At 36.4% G+C, this 14,858-nt stretch overlaps 2 protein-coding genes and 1 non-coding gene across 5 annotated transcripts; all 3 read left to right on the forward strand.

Moving 5' to 3' along the window:
- Window positions 1-1,605: 1,605 nt before the first annotated feature.
- On the forward strand, window positions 1,606-10,415 carry LOC147512245 (putative phospholipid-transporting ATPase 4). 3 transcript variants are annotated; one of them, XM_086595222.1, is made up of 11 exons: window positions 1,606-1,745; window positions 2,333-4,306; window positions 4,388-4,498; window positions 5,837-6,113; window positions 7,526-7,614; window positions 7,770-7,857; window positions 8,011-8,220; window positions 8,366-8,491; window positions 9,019-9,117; window positions 9,229-9,420; window positions 9,520-10,415. In XM_086595222.1, the coding sequence occupies exons 2-11, from the start codon at window positions 2,472-2,474 to the stop codon at window positions 10,186-10,188; spliced, it is 3,696 nt and encodes a 1,231-aa protein (XP_086451348.1). In that variant the 5' UTR covers window positions 1,606-1,745; window positions 2,333-2,471; the 3' UTR covers window positions 10,189-10,415. The 3 variants fall into 3 exon arrangements, with proteins under 3 accessions (XP_086451348.1, XP_086451349.1, XP_086451347.1); XM_086595223.1 differs by having other exon boundaries at window positions 1,646-1,785; XM_086595221.1 differs by having other exon boundaries at window positions 1,680-1,820.
- A 260-nt stretch (window positions 10,416-10,675) lies between these two features.
- Window positions 10,676-14,352, forward strand: LOC147512246 (uncharacterized protein At4g28440-like). The gene is made up of 3 exons (XM_086595235.1): window positions 10,676-10,821; window positions 11,088-11,315; window positions 13,712-14,352. Exons 2-3 carry the CDS (start codon window positions 11,090-11,092, stop codon window positions 13,900-13,902), a joined length of 417 nt encoding a protein of 138 aa, XP_086451361.1. The 5' UTR covers window positions 10,676-10,821; window positions 11,088-11,089; the 3' UTR covers window positions 13,903-14,352.
- LOC147512247 (small nucleolar RNA snoR135) lies at window positions 11,632-11,775 on the forward strand. Its single transcript, XR_015219705.1, has one exon. It is a non-coding gene; the product is annotated as a small nucleolar RNA snoR135 (small nucleolar RNA).
- Window positions 14,353-14,858: the final 506 nt, after the last annotated feature.

Raw genomic sequence — 14,858 nt, forward strand, 5'->3', positions numbered from 1 at the left:
TTACATCTTAGCTTATACAAGACGTATTGAGTTGGGATTAGCTGGTCTTAATAGCATAATTTGGAAATAGAATAACTCATATTCACATTTTTAGACAAAAAAAAAAAAAATCAGAAATTTAAATAAAAAATAATTTTATTTGGCCAAAAAAAAAAAATCCTTGATAGTGGAATCAAATAAAATCTTTGACGATATTAAAGATGTTAATATTGGGGTATTACATGAAAAAGCTATAATTTGTAAAATTATTTACCACCAGATCAGATTTGTATTATTTATGTGGACTTTTAAGGATTCAATAATACTTATGTTGGAATTCTCTGAAAGAGGAAAGGAATTATTTGTTGACAAACCTTGCGTTCGGCTAGCTGATTATCCATGCACCATTAAATAAAATTTACATGATTAATTGGAGATTTGGAGTGGCAAAATGTTTTAACTCTGAGTTCCCAGCCATTTAATCTCCTCTCATACTACAACAAGTCCCCAATTTATTTCTTTATTCCTTCTGCTGGGAAATTTCCAGCGTAATCTGATCAAAATTCCCTCAAGCATAGTAAGTATGGCCGTATGGGCCAGCTAAGTTCGGATTCCACGGTCATAAAAGAGGCAAAAACGTCAAATGCAGCTCATCAACCATCAATTGGGTTGTGATCAATTAAAAAAGTGGATAGGCATATACCCATCTATATTTCTATCGAAACCACACACTACAAATTATGTCTGTTGTTTGACTTAGAGGTGTGATTAGTGGTTGTTTGACAAAGACATTAAAATCGCCTAATTAGGAGATTCTGTGGGCCTACAGACACACGTCCACACCACTATCCTTAGGAAACAAAGACTAATGTTCAACCTGGTACAGGTACTTTCCAGCATTATTCTCATAACGTCCAGAAAACAGTTACAAATATTATTTTCTGTTTTGAGCAATGTTTCTGTGCTCGTGATAGTATTATAGTTAAGCATCAACTCCTTACAAGTTACAACCAAACAACTTTTTCAATCCCCATGAAAAATTTCAATTGTGTACATGAATGAAAGAGAAAGATTTAAGGAAACAAAAGGATAAATTTTATGGTGATTCAAAAAAGTACAAAGAAATAGGCATTTGATCTCATATATTCCACGAATCGTTTTTTTTACATGATTTTAAGTGTGTATTCTTGATAATCATATAAATCCAACAATATTTACAATTAGGCTTCACTTTATTTCACCAAGTTTGAATATGAATGCGTCTATATTGTGTTTATTATTATTAAAGAAAATTGCATTCAATTTGTTTTGACGTATTTGAAAAATTAGAATATTAAGTTGTGAGGCCAAAGTCAATCCAAATAATGTGTTTTAATTGAGATAATATTTATATTTTAACAAAATTCAATAATACGTGCACCTTGTCACTCGACTTAAGTTCTTAAACAAGCAATATAGAAGTTGTCCAAAACTCAAATATGAGGCATAAACAAGTCAAGTCTTCTCCTAAAAAAAGAAAATTTAGTTTTTTATTTTCTTAAAAAAGAAAATTGTTGGGCTATAACAAAAAAAAAATAAATAAAAATAAAACAACTTAAAATGAGTCTAATGTAGCAGATCAAGATTGGAAAACAAATTTTACAAGAAACCAAATAACAAAAAAAAAAAAACACGCACACAAGAAACAAAAGCTGTAAACATTATAACCGGGAAATTCTGCTTTTCCCGTTCAAACCCAAGAATTATACCCTTCTTCTTGTTCCAACGTAAGCCTTCACAGAGTCCTTTTTTTTTCCTCGATCTAACGTATGTTTTTTCTAGTGATTTGATCACCATCCCAGGTTCAATTTATTTATTTATTGAATTGTTAGTTTGCCGTTATATTAATTTGTTGTTGTTGTTGTTGTTGTTATTGCAATGTGGGTTGAGTTTTGTTTTATGTTTATTTTTATTATTAGCTGGTTTGTTGCAGTTGGTTTCTTGGTTTTATTTAATATGTGAAGCTTTTGTTTTAGTTTAAATAAAAGATTTGGGTTTTGGAGTTTAGATGCAAATTTAGATACCCTAATACGTGTTTATAGAAATGTGTATAAACGTTTGAAGATTTTGAAACAAATTTGGTGTTTTTTGAATATGGCTAAGTTTTGATCTTTTGAGCTCTGGTTTTTATTTTTATTTTTATGCATGTTATAATCATATTTGGGTTTACGATCTGTTTAATATCATGTCAAATGTTTGATTCCATGCTAATGAAATGCGTGAATTCATAGGATGTTGGTTGTTTCTTCATACACGCATGTAATAAATTTTTGTTTTTTAACTGTTATTAATGATTGGAATATATTTCTTGCAGATCATAATTTTGAGGTTGGGGCAACTGTGATTCATTGTTGATGGGAGAACTTGTGCTTCTTCTGTGGTTATCTCTACCAGATTAGATTTTCGAGTCGAGTTCATGTTATATTTGATTGATTTGAGTTAAAGCTTAAAGGATGCCGATGGGAGGCGGGATAAAGGATAAGCTCAGATTGAGCAACCTCTACACTTTTTCTTGCCTCCGTCCAAGCATTTTACAATCAGAAGGACCTCACTCTCTTACAGGCCCAGGTTTTTCACGTGTTGTCTTCTGCAACAAACCACGTCTTCACCGGAGAGCGCCTCTAAATTACCCGTCAAATTATATTTCAACTACAAAATACAACATTGTTACGTTTCTTCCCAAGGCAATCTTTGAGCAGTTCCGACGGGTGGCCAACATGTACTTCCTCATGGCTGCAATATTGTCTCTTACAAAGGTATCCCCATTCTCTCCTGCGAGCATGATTGCTCCTTTGGCGTTTGTCGTTGGGCTGAGTATGGCAAAGGAGGCTTTAGAAGATTCGCGTAGATTTATTCAGGATGTGAAGGTTAATAGTCGAAAGGTAAGTATACATAGGGGAGATGGAAGGTTTCGGTACAAGCCATGGCAGAAGCTCCGCGTGGGAGATATAGTGAAAGTGGAGAAGGATCAATTTTTTCCTGCAGACTTGCTTCTTTTGTCATCAAGTTATGAAGATGGGATATGCTATGTGGAGACAATGAATTTGGATGGCGAGACAAACTTGAAAGTGAAGAGGTCTTTGGAGGTAACCTTGCCACTGGACGATGATGCAACTTTCAAGAATTTCACGGGAACGGTCAGATGTGAAGACCCCAATCCTAACCTCTATACATTTATAGGTAATCTTGAGTATGAAGGTGAGGTGCATGCCCTCGACCCTAGCCAGATTCTCCTCAGAGATTCTAAGCTCAGGAACACAACTTATGTCTATGGAGTTGTAATATTCACTGGACATGATAGCAAAGTTATGCAGAATTCAACCGATTCTCCTTCCAAAAGGAGTACAATTGAAAAGAAAATGGACTACATCATCTATTGCCTTTTTTCACTTCTCGTTTTGATATCAATAATTAGCTCATCAGGCTTTGCTTGGAATACTGAGAGAAAAATGCCACAGTGGTGGTACATGCGACCAGACAGAGCAGTTGTATATTTTAGTCCAGAGAATGCTCCCTTGGCAGGCTTTTACCATCTGGTCACTGCTTTTATCCTATATGGATACTTAATACCCATCTCACTTTACGTTTCAATTGAGGTTGTGAAGGTTCTCCAAGCATCATTCATTAATCATGATATACACATGTATGATGAAGAAAGTGGGGTTGCTGCACAAGCACGGACTTCAAATTTGAATGAGGAACTGGGTCAGGTTGATACAATCCTTTCTGATAAGACAGGAACTTTAACATGCAATCAGATGGATTTTCTCAAGTGTTCCATTGCTGGCGTTCCGTATGGTGTAGGTACCAGTGAAGTGGAACTTGCGGCAGCAAAACAAATGGGCCTTGATCTTAGTCCACACGGGTCAGAATATTCTAGCATCCCCATTCGTGAGAGTAGGGCACAAGACTTACGGCAGAAAAGTGAAAGCGATATTGAGGAATCAGAAATCGAACTAGAGACAGTTATCACATCAATGGATGACAAGGAATTGAAACATGCAATAAAGGGATTCAGTTTTGAGGACAATCGCCTGATGGGTGGAAACTGGTTACAGGATCCCAATGCAGGTGACATTTTGTTATTCTTTCGGATACTGGCTCTTTGTCACACAGCACTCCCTGAATTGAATGAGGAAAATGGCAGCATAAGCTATGAAGCAGAATCACCGGATGAAGGATCATTTTTGGTTGCTGCCAGGGAGTTTGGTTTTGAGTTCTACAAACGAACACAAGCAAGTGTATTCATCAGAGAGCAGTATCCTTCTTGTGGTCATCCTATCGAAAGGTAAGAAATAGATCATCGGTGCTTTAACATAGATTCTGTTTGCTGTTTCCTTTTTCACATCTATTTCCGGTACAATTTCAGGGAATTCAAGATTCTGAATCTATTGGATTTTAGTAGCAAAAGGAAGCGGATGTCCGTAATTGTTCAGGATGAAGATGGGAACATTCTTCTTTTGTGCAAGGGTGCAGACAGGTGTGGTTCACAAAACCCATGTGTTTCTATGTATTTGTGAACCTCTCTCTCTCTCTCTCATCAATTCTGTTAGAGGGTTAGTACCTGGGTCGTTGTGTTATGTCCGTAAAAAGAAATACTGCCGAAATGAGCCTTATAGTGGCTACCAAACCAATCATTATCAGTCAAATAGGCCGTACAACTTTCTTAAACAGAAATGTTTCAGACCTTTACGGTTTCCTACCATTTTCCACCATTATGCAGCTGTTATAATGATCAAATTGTTAATAGACCCTTGACATATGGCACCTTGCAATTATGTTGTTATTATAATAGGCCACATTGGACTGGTATGTCGCCAATTTTCCATAACCACACTGGTGCTTCTTGTGCCATTTTCTGAATCTTGGAAGATATCGAGCTGTCTCAAAGATATCATGGCACTTTAGGTTTTTATAATTATTTATTTATTATTTATTTTTTTATAATTCAAAAATATATTTTATTGAATATCCAAAAAATCACACATGTAGTAGAGGACAAGTGCGCTACAAGTTGCACAGCTAGTCCTTTTTGAATAGCAAATCTTATCCTTCTAAATACATACTCATTAGAGCTAGCTGTCATCACAGTGCTGTCCATTACTTTCTGCAACCTCTGGAGGAGTGCAACTGCTTTTAGTGCTAAACACCACAAAGTATCAAAAGCAAAAGTCTGTGAAGCTGTGTTGGTTAACCTCAAAGGCTCTATCATTTTTTCATTTTATTTTAGGGTAGCCGCCTACATTTGTTAGTTTGCAGATGACTGTTATAATGCTGCAATAGCCAGGGGCTTTGCCATTGCAACCCAACATAACTTTCTTCCCTGGTGCTTCGTTGTGTGAAAGCATTTAAATATACTATTTATATTCGTTGTATATGAGCTCATTTGGGTGTTTCCCTGCCTCCTGAAATAAATGCATTGGTACTGCTCGAACAATTAGCAAGTATTCCTTTTCTTTTCCCTGCCTTGAAGCAACTGGTCGTGCTAATTTAGTTTATGTTGAATGATAGTAGCTGTGCAGTTACTGTTTTATGTGATTGTGAGACATACTAATTACTAAGCATTGCCCTGTCATTTGGTGTAATTCTTTTTGTTAATATATATGTATATATAATGGTACTCTAAGTCCCACCATCAAAATTCAAGGACGCTAGAAATTTGTGCTAACACAACTTTCCATCACAAGTTATATGGTTCCTGTAAAGTCTAATACATCTCAATGGGGCTCTGGTTCACCTTTTTTCCAGACCATATAGTGATATGCAGATCTGTTTCTTTTTGCATTTGCTAAATAACTCCTTCTCTTGTACCATACAGCATTATCTTTGATCGGTTATCAGAAGATGGTCGAATGTATGAAGTGGTTACAAGAAGGCATCTTAATGTATATGGAGAAGCAGGCTTGCGAACATTGGCACTTGCATACAAGAAACTTGAGGAGTCAGAGTATCTTGCGTGGAATAGTGAGTTTCAAAAAGCAAAAACTACTGTTGGGGCTAATAGAGAAGCTATGCTCGAACGCGTATCAGATATGATGGAAACGGAGTTGATTCTCGTGGGTGCCACTGCTGTTGAGGACAAATTACAGAAAGGGGTAAGATATAGTCAGTTCTATCATATTAAGTATCCTAATGATGTCAGAGCTTGGATTAGGTGAACCCATGGTACTCTTATTTGATCAGAAAAAGCCATTGAAGGGGTTGTCCAGCACATCCTTTCTATGGGTGAACCCATAAGGAGTCCCATTATATTCTACACTATATTTTGGTGTAATTAGATTTTGTTTATATAGTCTTACCAATGCATTAGGTAGTCTCGCAATGGGCTTATCATAAATGTATAATGTGGTTCTTCTAGTCCGAAATTCTGAAGTATGTCAGCCTTTCACAAATACAATGAATACTTTTTCTTTCTTGTTTTTTCCTTGGTAAAACTGTAAAAGTGAAATTCATTAGTAAATACAAAGTAGGCCAAGAATGCCTACAAGTACAAGAGCAAAATACAAATATCGGGTCTATGCAAAGTACCCATATCACCCCTCAAGGAAAAACAAATGAGAATTTCATCTCGCCACAAAAATACGCAAAAGGTGAACTCCGAAACTCCTTGAAAAACATAGACCACTGAAATAGGAAATTCTTTGGAAACTGCGCAGTGAATACTAAAACCTATTAAATTTACTGCAATTTTCTTGATAAGCATCTCTGCACTCTGTTCTTGATGTTGTTTGCCATGCCATTCTGATGAAAGAAGCTTCATTTTGTTGGTAGACGTTGATTCTACAATGAATGCAGTTCAACTCAAGGCAAGGTTGACAAAACCTATGAAGTTTAAAGCTTTTGATGGCAGATGTCATTGTAGTTAGAGTGGTAGTGGCACTGAAAAGCTATAACCAAAGTTCATGCACTTGTATGATCCTCATAATTTATGGCTACTCTCATATAGTTTTATTTGGCTTAATTGGTAGTTGGAATGTCGAATACTTAGACAACAATTTTGTTGGGATATTTTTGAAAATTTTCATTTTTTCAAGTATTTGGCATGAATTGTACGTCACTCGGACACAGTACAGGACAGTACCAAAAAGTCCCAAAAATTACCGAAGACTTGAATTTTTTTGGGCTTTGGCCTGTTGGAAATTTCAAATTCCGAAATAGATGACTATGGTCAGAGTTTACCTATTTCTACCCTGTCTGCAGAACATTAGCAAGTAGCAATGCTAAATGCCTTCGATCTCATAGTGAATAGTTGAGGATTTCATTTAGAACAATAATTGATGGTGTTATTTTTGTTTAAAATGCAACACGCTACTTTTCGAGGACTTAGTCCTGTTTGATATTGTGATTTATGAGATTCATGATTTTGCTAAGAGGTACCATCGTTCTTATTGAACTGTTCCTTTTGGCTTTTCGTTCAGTTTTTGTCTTCATTTTGTCTTTTATTTTATTTATTTTTCCATCATTTTTATTTTTGTCATCATATGTATTTTCTTTTAATTCTTAACAGGTGCCTCAATGCATAGATAAGCTGGCACAAGCGGGTTTAAAGATATGGGTGCTTACTGGTGACAAAATGGAAACCGCAATCAACATAGGGTTTGTTTCTTTTCCCTACACAGTCGTTATTTATTTATTTATTTATTATTATTATTGTTGTTGTTGTTGTTATTACTTTTTTTTTTGGGGGGTGGTGAGAGGATATTATGATGAGGCAGCTCATTTAAAATGGACTTATTTTCTGTACGTTGCAGATTTGCGTGCAGTCTGCTTCGGCAAGGTATGAAACAGATAAGCATAACGACAATGAATATAAATCCAACAGTCGTAAACGCCGACAAGGTACATAGTTTTGTTGTCTTTGGTCAGTTTGAATTACTCTTAACCGACTAGGATGGACTTAAGCACACATACGACATTGTTAAAATAGATCAATGATGGTACATTGCGTTGATTACATGTTAAAAGTTACTGCTTTCTTTCCTTATTGATCAGGTTGTGAAAGAAAATATTTTGATGCAAATCACCAATGCGTCGGACATGATCAAGCAAGAGAAGGACCGTCATGCTGCTTTTGCTTTAGTCATTGATGGGAAAACTCTATCTTATGCTTTAAAGGAGGACATGAAACATCAGTTGTTGAGTTTAGCAGTTGCTTGTGCATCTGTTATATGCTGCCGAGTCTCTCCAAAGCAGAAGGCACTGGTAGGTGCTTTCTTTTCTCTTTCTGAGGAAGTTTGTTAGAGATAGATAAGGCTTTCATGAGAATGAGGACAAAGCAATGAACTATTTTATGATATGTATCTATAGTGATATTCTAAGTAGCACTTTCACATGGCAATTTGACCAGGTGACAAAGTTGGTTAAAGAAGGATCTGGAAAAATAACTTTAGCGATCGGTGATGGTGCAAATGATGTTGGCATGATTCAAGAGGCAGACATTGGCATTGGAATCAGTGGGGTAGAAGGAATGCAGGTTGGTAACGTGTGATTAGGAACAGTTTCTTTACCTGAAAAAGACATTCTTTTTAAGCACTCCATGCTCCTCTCTTTGGTTTTCTATTCCACAAAAAACATTGCAAATGTTTATAGGCTTATTACTTTCCTGGTTCATTTGTAATTGTTGTTCAATTTCTTCGCTCTTTTGCCAAATTTAGCTTATCTTGCAAGGGCAACATCAGTTTCCCAACTTTTTATCCTTGCCTATTTTACTTGGATCCATTGGTATCGTGATTCAGTAATGGTGACCTTTAGTATCTGGACAATATTTAAGAATTAGTTGTGCTCAGTGCTAGCCTACAATCAATGGAACTTCTACTTTTCAGCACTTGCCCATCTTTCCAATAGAGCTTTTTGCCACAGCGTAGCTAAGTCCTCAAGGTTGATAAGTTTATTTTGTTTTATAAGTTTTGAAGTCAAATAATATATATTATTCATTCATCTGAGGTAAGTGTTTCTTTTAAAATGATTCTGGCAAGATTACAAATACTCAGTATTTTGCAGGCTGTAATGGCTAGTGATTATGCAGTTTCTCAGTTTCGGTTTCTGGAGAGACTTCTGCTTGTCCATGGGCACTGGTGCTACAAGAGGATAGCTCAGATGGTAAGAACAAAATCGGCCCCGGTTTCATATAAAGGTACCTAATTCAGGTTGGCGTGTGCACTTTTCCGGAACTTAATCTCATTCTTTTGAAATGGCTTGATACTTCTTTAGGTCTGTTACTTCTTCTACAAGAACATAGCCTTTGGGCTCACCATTTTCTACTTTGAGGCATTTGCTGGCTTTTCTGGGCAGTCAATATATGATGATTGGTACATGATACTTTTCAATGTCATTCTTACTTCATTGCCTGTCATTTCGCTTGGAGTTTTTGAGCAAGATGTTTCTTCAGAAGTCTGTTCAGAGGTGAGGTCCCAGTTTCCCCCTTTACCGCCTCATCAGTTCAGTTCATACACTTGTAGTATTAACAATCTAACAGTTATGGATATCGCTGTTGCCTTGCAGTTCCCAGCACTATATCAGCAAGGACCAAAAAACTTGTTCTTTGACTGGACTAGAATATTTGGATGGATGGCAAATGGTCTGTATGCATCCCTGACGATCTTCTTTCTCAATTTACTTATCTTTTGTAACCAGGCTTTCCGCGAAGACGGCCAGACAGCAGATATGGCCGCAGTGGGGGCCACGATGTTTACCTGCATCATTTGGGCTGTAAACTGCCAAATTGCCCTCACGATGAGCCATTTCACGTGGATCCAACACCTCTTTGTCTGGGGCAGCATCATTACTTGGTACCTCTTTCTTTTCCTTTATGGTATGCTCCCACCAATCAAAAGCCACAATGCTTACCAACTCCTAGTTGAGGTTCTCTGGCCAGCGGCTACATTCTGGTCATCCACTCTCCTAGTGACTGCAGTATGTATTCTCCCTTATATGGCATACATATCTTACCAAAGATGTGTCAACCCCATGGACCACCACATAATCCAAGAGATAAAACACTATAAGAAAGACGTGACAGATCAGCATATGTGGAGAAGGGAACGTTCCAAAGCAAGGCAAGAGACTAAGATAGGTTTCACAGCAAGAGTCGATGCAAAGATTAGGCAGTTGAAGGGAAGATTGCAGAAGAAGTGCTCATCCTTGAGTCTAAGTACATTGACCACTTCATAACAAATATAGGGTTTGGCAGCCTAGTCAATTTTTGGTCATTGCCCCATCCATCTCAGTATATACACCTGTTTTTTCATTCAGTTGTATGGGGTTGGTTCTTGACCTTCTGAGCCTCATTTTGTCAATCGCCACTAGAGTTCTCTGTAAAAGTTTGTAAGCTTGATATGATGAGTTGCAGCTTAAAAAATAGTTGATATTTACTAAAATCTTGTTCTCTTGCCCCTTCATCACATCTGTTAACTAGATATAACCCAAATTTTCTCTCTCGTTTTAACAATGACGCCTACAGATTGATTTCATTTCTTCCGGAAAATAAAAGTTTAACTAAACACAAAGTGACTCAGTTTAAAAACACCTTAATAATATTAACCTAAAAATTTCAATTGTTTAAGAAATTTAAATATCTTTTACCTGTACACGAGTTGAACGTTAAATAAAGTAATAAACTACAACGTGTAGGCTGGGGCCGCAAATAGGGAGGCCCATGGGCCATTCGAAAAACAAAGTCAAAGCCCTGATTCGTTATAAAGAACGGCTCACTTATTTTTCTCATCTCAAGTCTCAAGTCTCAAGTCTCAACAACAAGTCTTTTTTTACAACTCTCTCCCCCAATTCTCAATCTCTCCGATCAAGGTGATTTTCTTTTTGTTAGATCAGTTACATCTTTATTTGTTCATGCATGCAATAACGATTCGATCTGTTTTATTTATTTATTTAGTTAGTTAAACTCATATATGCATATTTGATCGTTGAAAAAACCTTTTTTTTTTTTTAATTTTGCTATGTGATTATTTATGGAGGAATTAAAGGGGGTGTTAGAATTGACGAAAAAGCCCTAAACTTTACTTGTCTTAGTACAGATCTTATTAGATCCCCCTTTTGTTTTGAAATTTTGATAGAAATGGCTGAGGAATCGAAGCAAGGTATGAGGAAACCAGTGTTTGCTAAGGTGGAACATTTGCGACCTGGGACTAGTGGACATACTCTTACTGTTAAGGTGGTGGATACTAAGATGGTGATGCAGAAAGGTCGACCTGATGGTCCTCAAATGCGTCAAATGCGTATTGCTGAAAGCTTGGTTGGTGACGAGACTGGAATTATTGTCTTCACTGCTAGGAACGATCAAGGTATAAGCTTTTGTTATTGGTTAATTTGGTGTTATTAATATTGTGACCTGCTTACTACTGCATGTTACTAATTTTGGCTTCCATATTTATATTAACTGGACACGAGATTAGTTTTACCCTACTTTCTATAATGTTAATCTTATTTTTGTGTTTTATATGCTATTAATGTTCTTTACTTATATGAGTTTACATGTGGAACACCTTACTTTTTTCCAAGAGACGTTGATGTTTCCTTGTTTTGTAAACACTATTATTTATTAAGAAACATTGACATGACAAATAGTTTGAAACGTGTAGACAATGTTTACTGTAGAAGGAAGCAGGATTGTGTGTATCGACCGAGTGCTTGATTCAATGCACTTGCTGCCGAAAGTGTTTTCTGCAATAGTCATTTGGGGAAGGTGGGCAGTTAAGTATCATTTTTCAAATTGATACCTTAACAATCATCATCCTCACATTACTTATATCTTTGGTTTGAAGTTCTTATTATAATTTCAAATTCCCTATGTACATGAGCACAACTTCTTTATTTGTAGGATCAAAATAGACGTTTTATGAACAAGGGAAAATAGACTGGGTATTCCCAGTACCATATCTGCAATCTGGGTCCCAACTCTAATTTAAAGGGAAGGATATCGTGGTCCTAACACTAGAATTTTAAATTTAAGCTGGCTTATCCTATGTGTTAGACATGTTAAGGACCCACACACGAGTCACATTAAATAGTCTCACGAGTCACTGGATTATGAAAGGGAGGCGTGATTTTAAAGTAACACTGTTTTAGAAATATATTTAGAATAATTAATTTAGCAAATTTATGCTTAGCTGTTCTGCATTGTTGGCCTTTATCATCTTTGTGTCTGACACCTCGACTAGGGTTAGACAATGACATGAATTCATGTTATTGTTCCTTCAATAATTTATCCATCTGCTTTTTGCTCCATATGCTTTCATTTAGTTGTTCTGTTCGTTTAATCAAGTGAATCCTTTGTTTTGGCATGCGCTCTCAGTATTTTTTTTGGTGCGTAATTTGCATTTTACTCTAGGATGAACTGCATAAAAGTGTAAGCCTTTTGACTCCAACTTAGGCGCGGTTCATAATACTAAGACTGGTAACAGTGTTCAGTTCAGATGACTTTGTAACTTGAATGTACTTAATGTGCTTCTTCATTTAACATTTCCCTAAAAATAAGCTCTTACTTGACTGGAAATACTAGTGTGGATGATATCGATTCGCTGAAGACTAAGAATGACCCCAACCCGGCATGGAAGACTGCCGGGTTTCCCTGCTCGCCTGTATAAAAAAAGAGATTGAAGATTTTACTTAAATACCAGTAGGAGCTAGACATGTCATTGGCATGTAATGTGACTAATTGTTGCGAATGAATATATTACTTAACATGAAAAGCTAAATATGAGTCAGTCTTGCATATTAATTAAGATCCTTGCATCATGTTGTATACACTTTTTCAAAGCAGTGTCCCCATATCTATGATCTGGGCATCTTAGGAATGTACGGTAGATGGGAATTTAATCATTTTGATCGATATCTGAGTTAGTGAGAGGTTTAAACCATTAATGACGAATCTAGTAGGATTTTAAGGTTTCTGTCAACCTGAATCTAGATGGAAGAATATTTTTAGTAGTTCGAGGGTGGGGTATGGTCTTTAAGATGATTACTTGTTCTGTTTTATGCGTGTGTCATGGGTGGATGTGATCGGTTGTACAAACTACATAGTGGTGGTGCTTTATGTGATCTCAGAACTTGCTCTAGTTGCAGAAGGTGAGAGATGATGAGCAAGTGAAGTAAGATAAATGCGAATGGTGTTATTAGTAGTTAAGTAATGCATCATTTTTTTTTAATGACTTGACCTTCAATATTTCTTTCAAAGTTCCAAATCAGGTAGGTTCGTACTTGGTATTAATTTGGCTTACATGTATGTCAGATATCACTTTTTTTTGTCCTTTACTGACTCCGTGAAGCAATAAATATTAACTTTACATAAATACAAGCTTGAAGACCTCCACAGAACCGAGTACTGGTTATGGTTGCGACAGATGTGAGTTGATATATTCAACTGGTAATTTATATGCACATATTAGCTATTAAGTATGGGATTGATTGCGATTTTTTGTGGTTTTTGACGTTAGGATTAGTAAGGGCCCAGGGAGGGATGTATACGATTATACAGACCCACGACCAGCTAATCTTATAGGTGGACTGCATATTGATTATCGTCCTTTTTTGGCAATTTGTTCTTTCTACCAGAAGTTATACGGCTTAGAATAATTAAGCAACAAATGAGTAAATACAATTAGCAGTCCTATATACTTTTGGTTTCTTTTGTTAATTGTTATCATATCTATTATTGATGGTTAAATGTTTTAATGTCCAGTTGACTTGATGAAGGCTGGTACTACCGTAATTCTCCGCAATGCAAAAATAGACATGTTTAAAGGATCAATGAGACTTGCTGTGGACAAGTGGGGCCGTGTTGAAGTTTCCGAACCGGCTAGTTTTACTGTGAAGGAAGATAACAACCTGTCTTTAATTGAATATGAATTGGTTAATGTTGTCGAAGAGTAGCTTTTGGAAATTGGTTTTTCCGCTATTACCACCAGAGTGAAGAAAAAAGGTGCAAGTAGATTTTGTGGTTTTTTGAGGTTGACAAAGTGTTAGTTCTGCTTTTTCCTAGACATCTTGAATCCAAGTTGGCAAGAGAATCTCTTTGGAGAAAGTCTTGAAGTTTAATCCTACCAAAGAAAGATGGGGTCTATCCATTGCAGCATGCAAGGAAGCCTGTGGAACCTTCTGGAGATTGTTGCTATGCAACCTAGAGTTGACTACAAAATGAGCAACTAGCTTCAGATTGCGATTTTGTTGGTTTACTTGTCTAGTTGCTTTTGGTTGTTTATCCCAGACATGCGAATCCGTTTTAAGTTATAGATACTAGACATACTATCCAATATGGTTCTTACTGCATTTATATATAATGTGGTTCTTTCTGCATTTATATATACTGTCAATTCTGTTTAATCTGTTTTTCAACTCTTTAGGTCGTTATGCTCTTTTAAATGTAATATGTGGTTCTTGATCTTTTAATGTGCAAAATACAGGGACCATGGTCCTAGACGAGGCTTCTGCAGGTTGCTAAATGCATTACAATTTTTGGTTACGTAACAACTGAAAGTAGGTAATGCATTTAGCAATCTGCACAAGCATTAACAACAGCAAAGTAAGTTTTTGGAACCATGCTTTTTATAAATTACTGGTTAGGTTATTTTGGATTGTAGGTGAGGTGAGGTGAGGTGAGCCTTTGGGTTATGATGTATATTTTATAGGAAGGTTGTGTTCTTGTATGAAACTCATCCAGCTCGGGCAACTGTTACATAGTAATATTTTTCAGTTTTTGACCCAAAGAAAATCTAATTAGCAGTAATTTCTCTCTTGTTATATGCTTGGCATTTGAGTACCGGAGGAGTTTTGCATAGCCATCAGGCAGACCCCCAAAGGAATAGCTTCATTTACTCTTGTGTTCGATA

The sequence above is a fragment of the Coptis chinensis genome, chromosome 3, assembly GCF_015680905.1.
Source record: "Coptis chinensis isolate HL-2020 chromosome 3, ASM1568090v1, whole genome shotgun sequence".
Classification (NCBI taxonomy): domain Eukaryota; kingdom Viridiplantae; phylum Streptophyta; class Magnoliopsida; order Ranunculales; family Ranunculaceae; genus Coptis; species Coptis chinensis.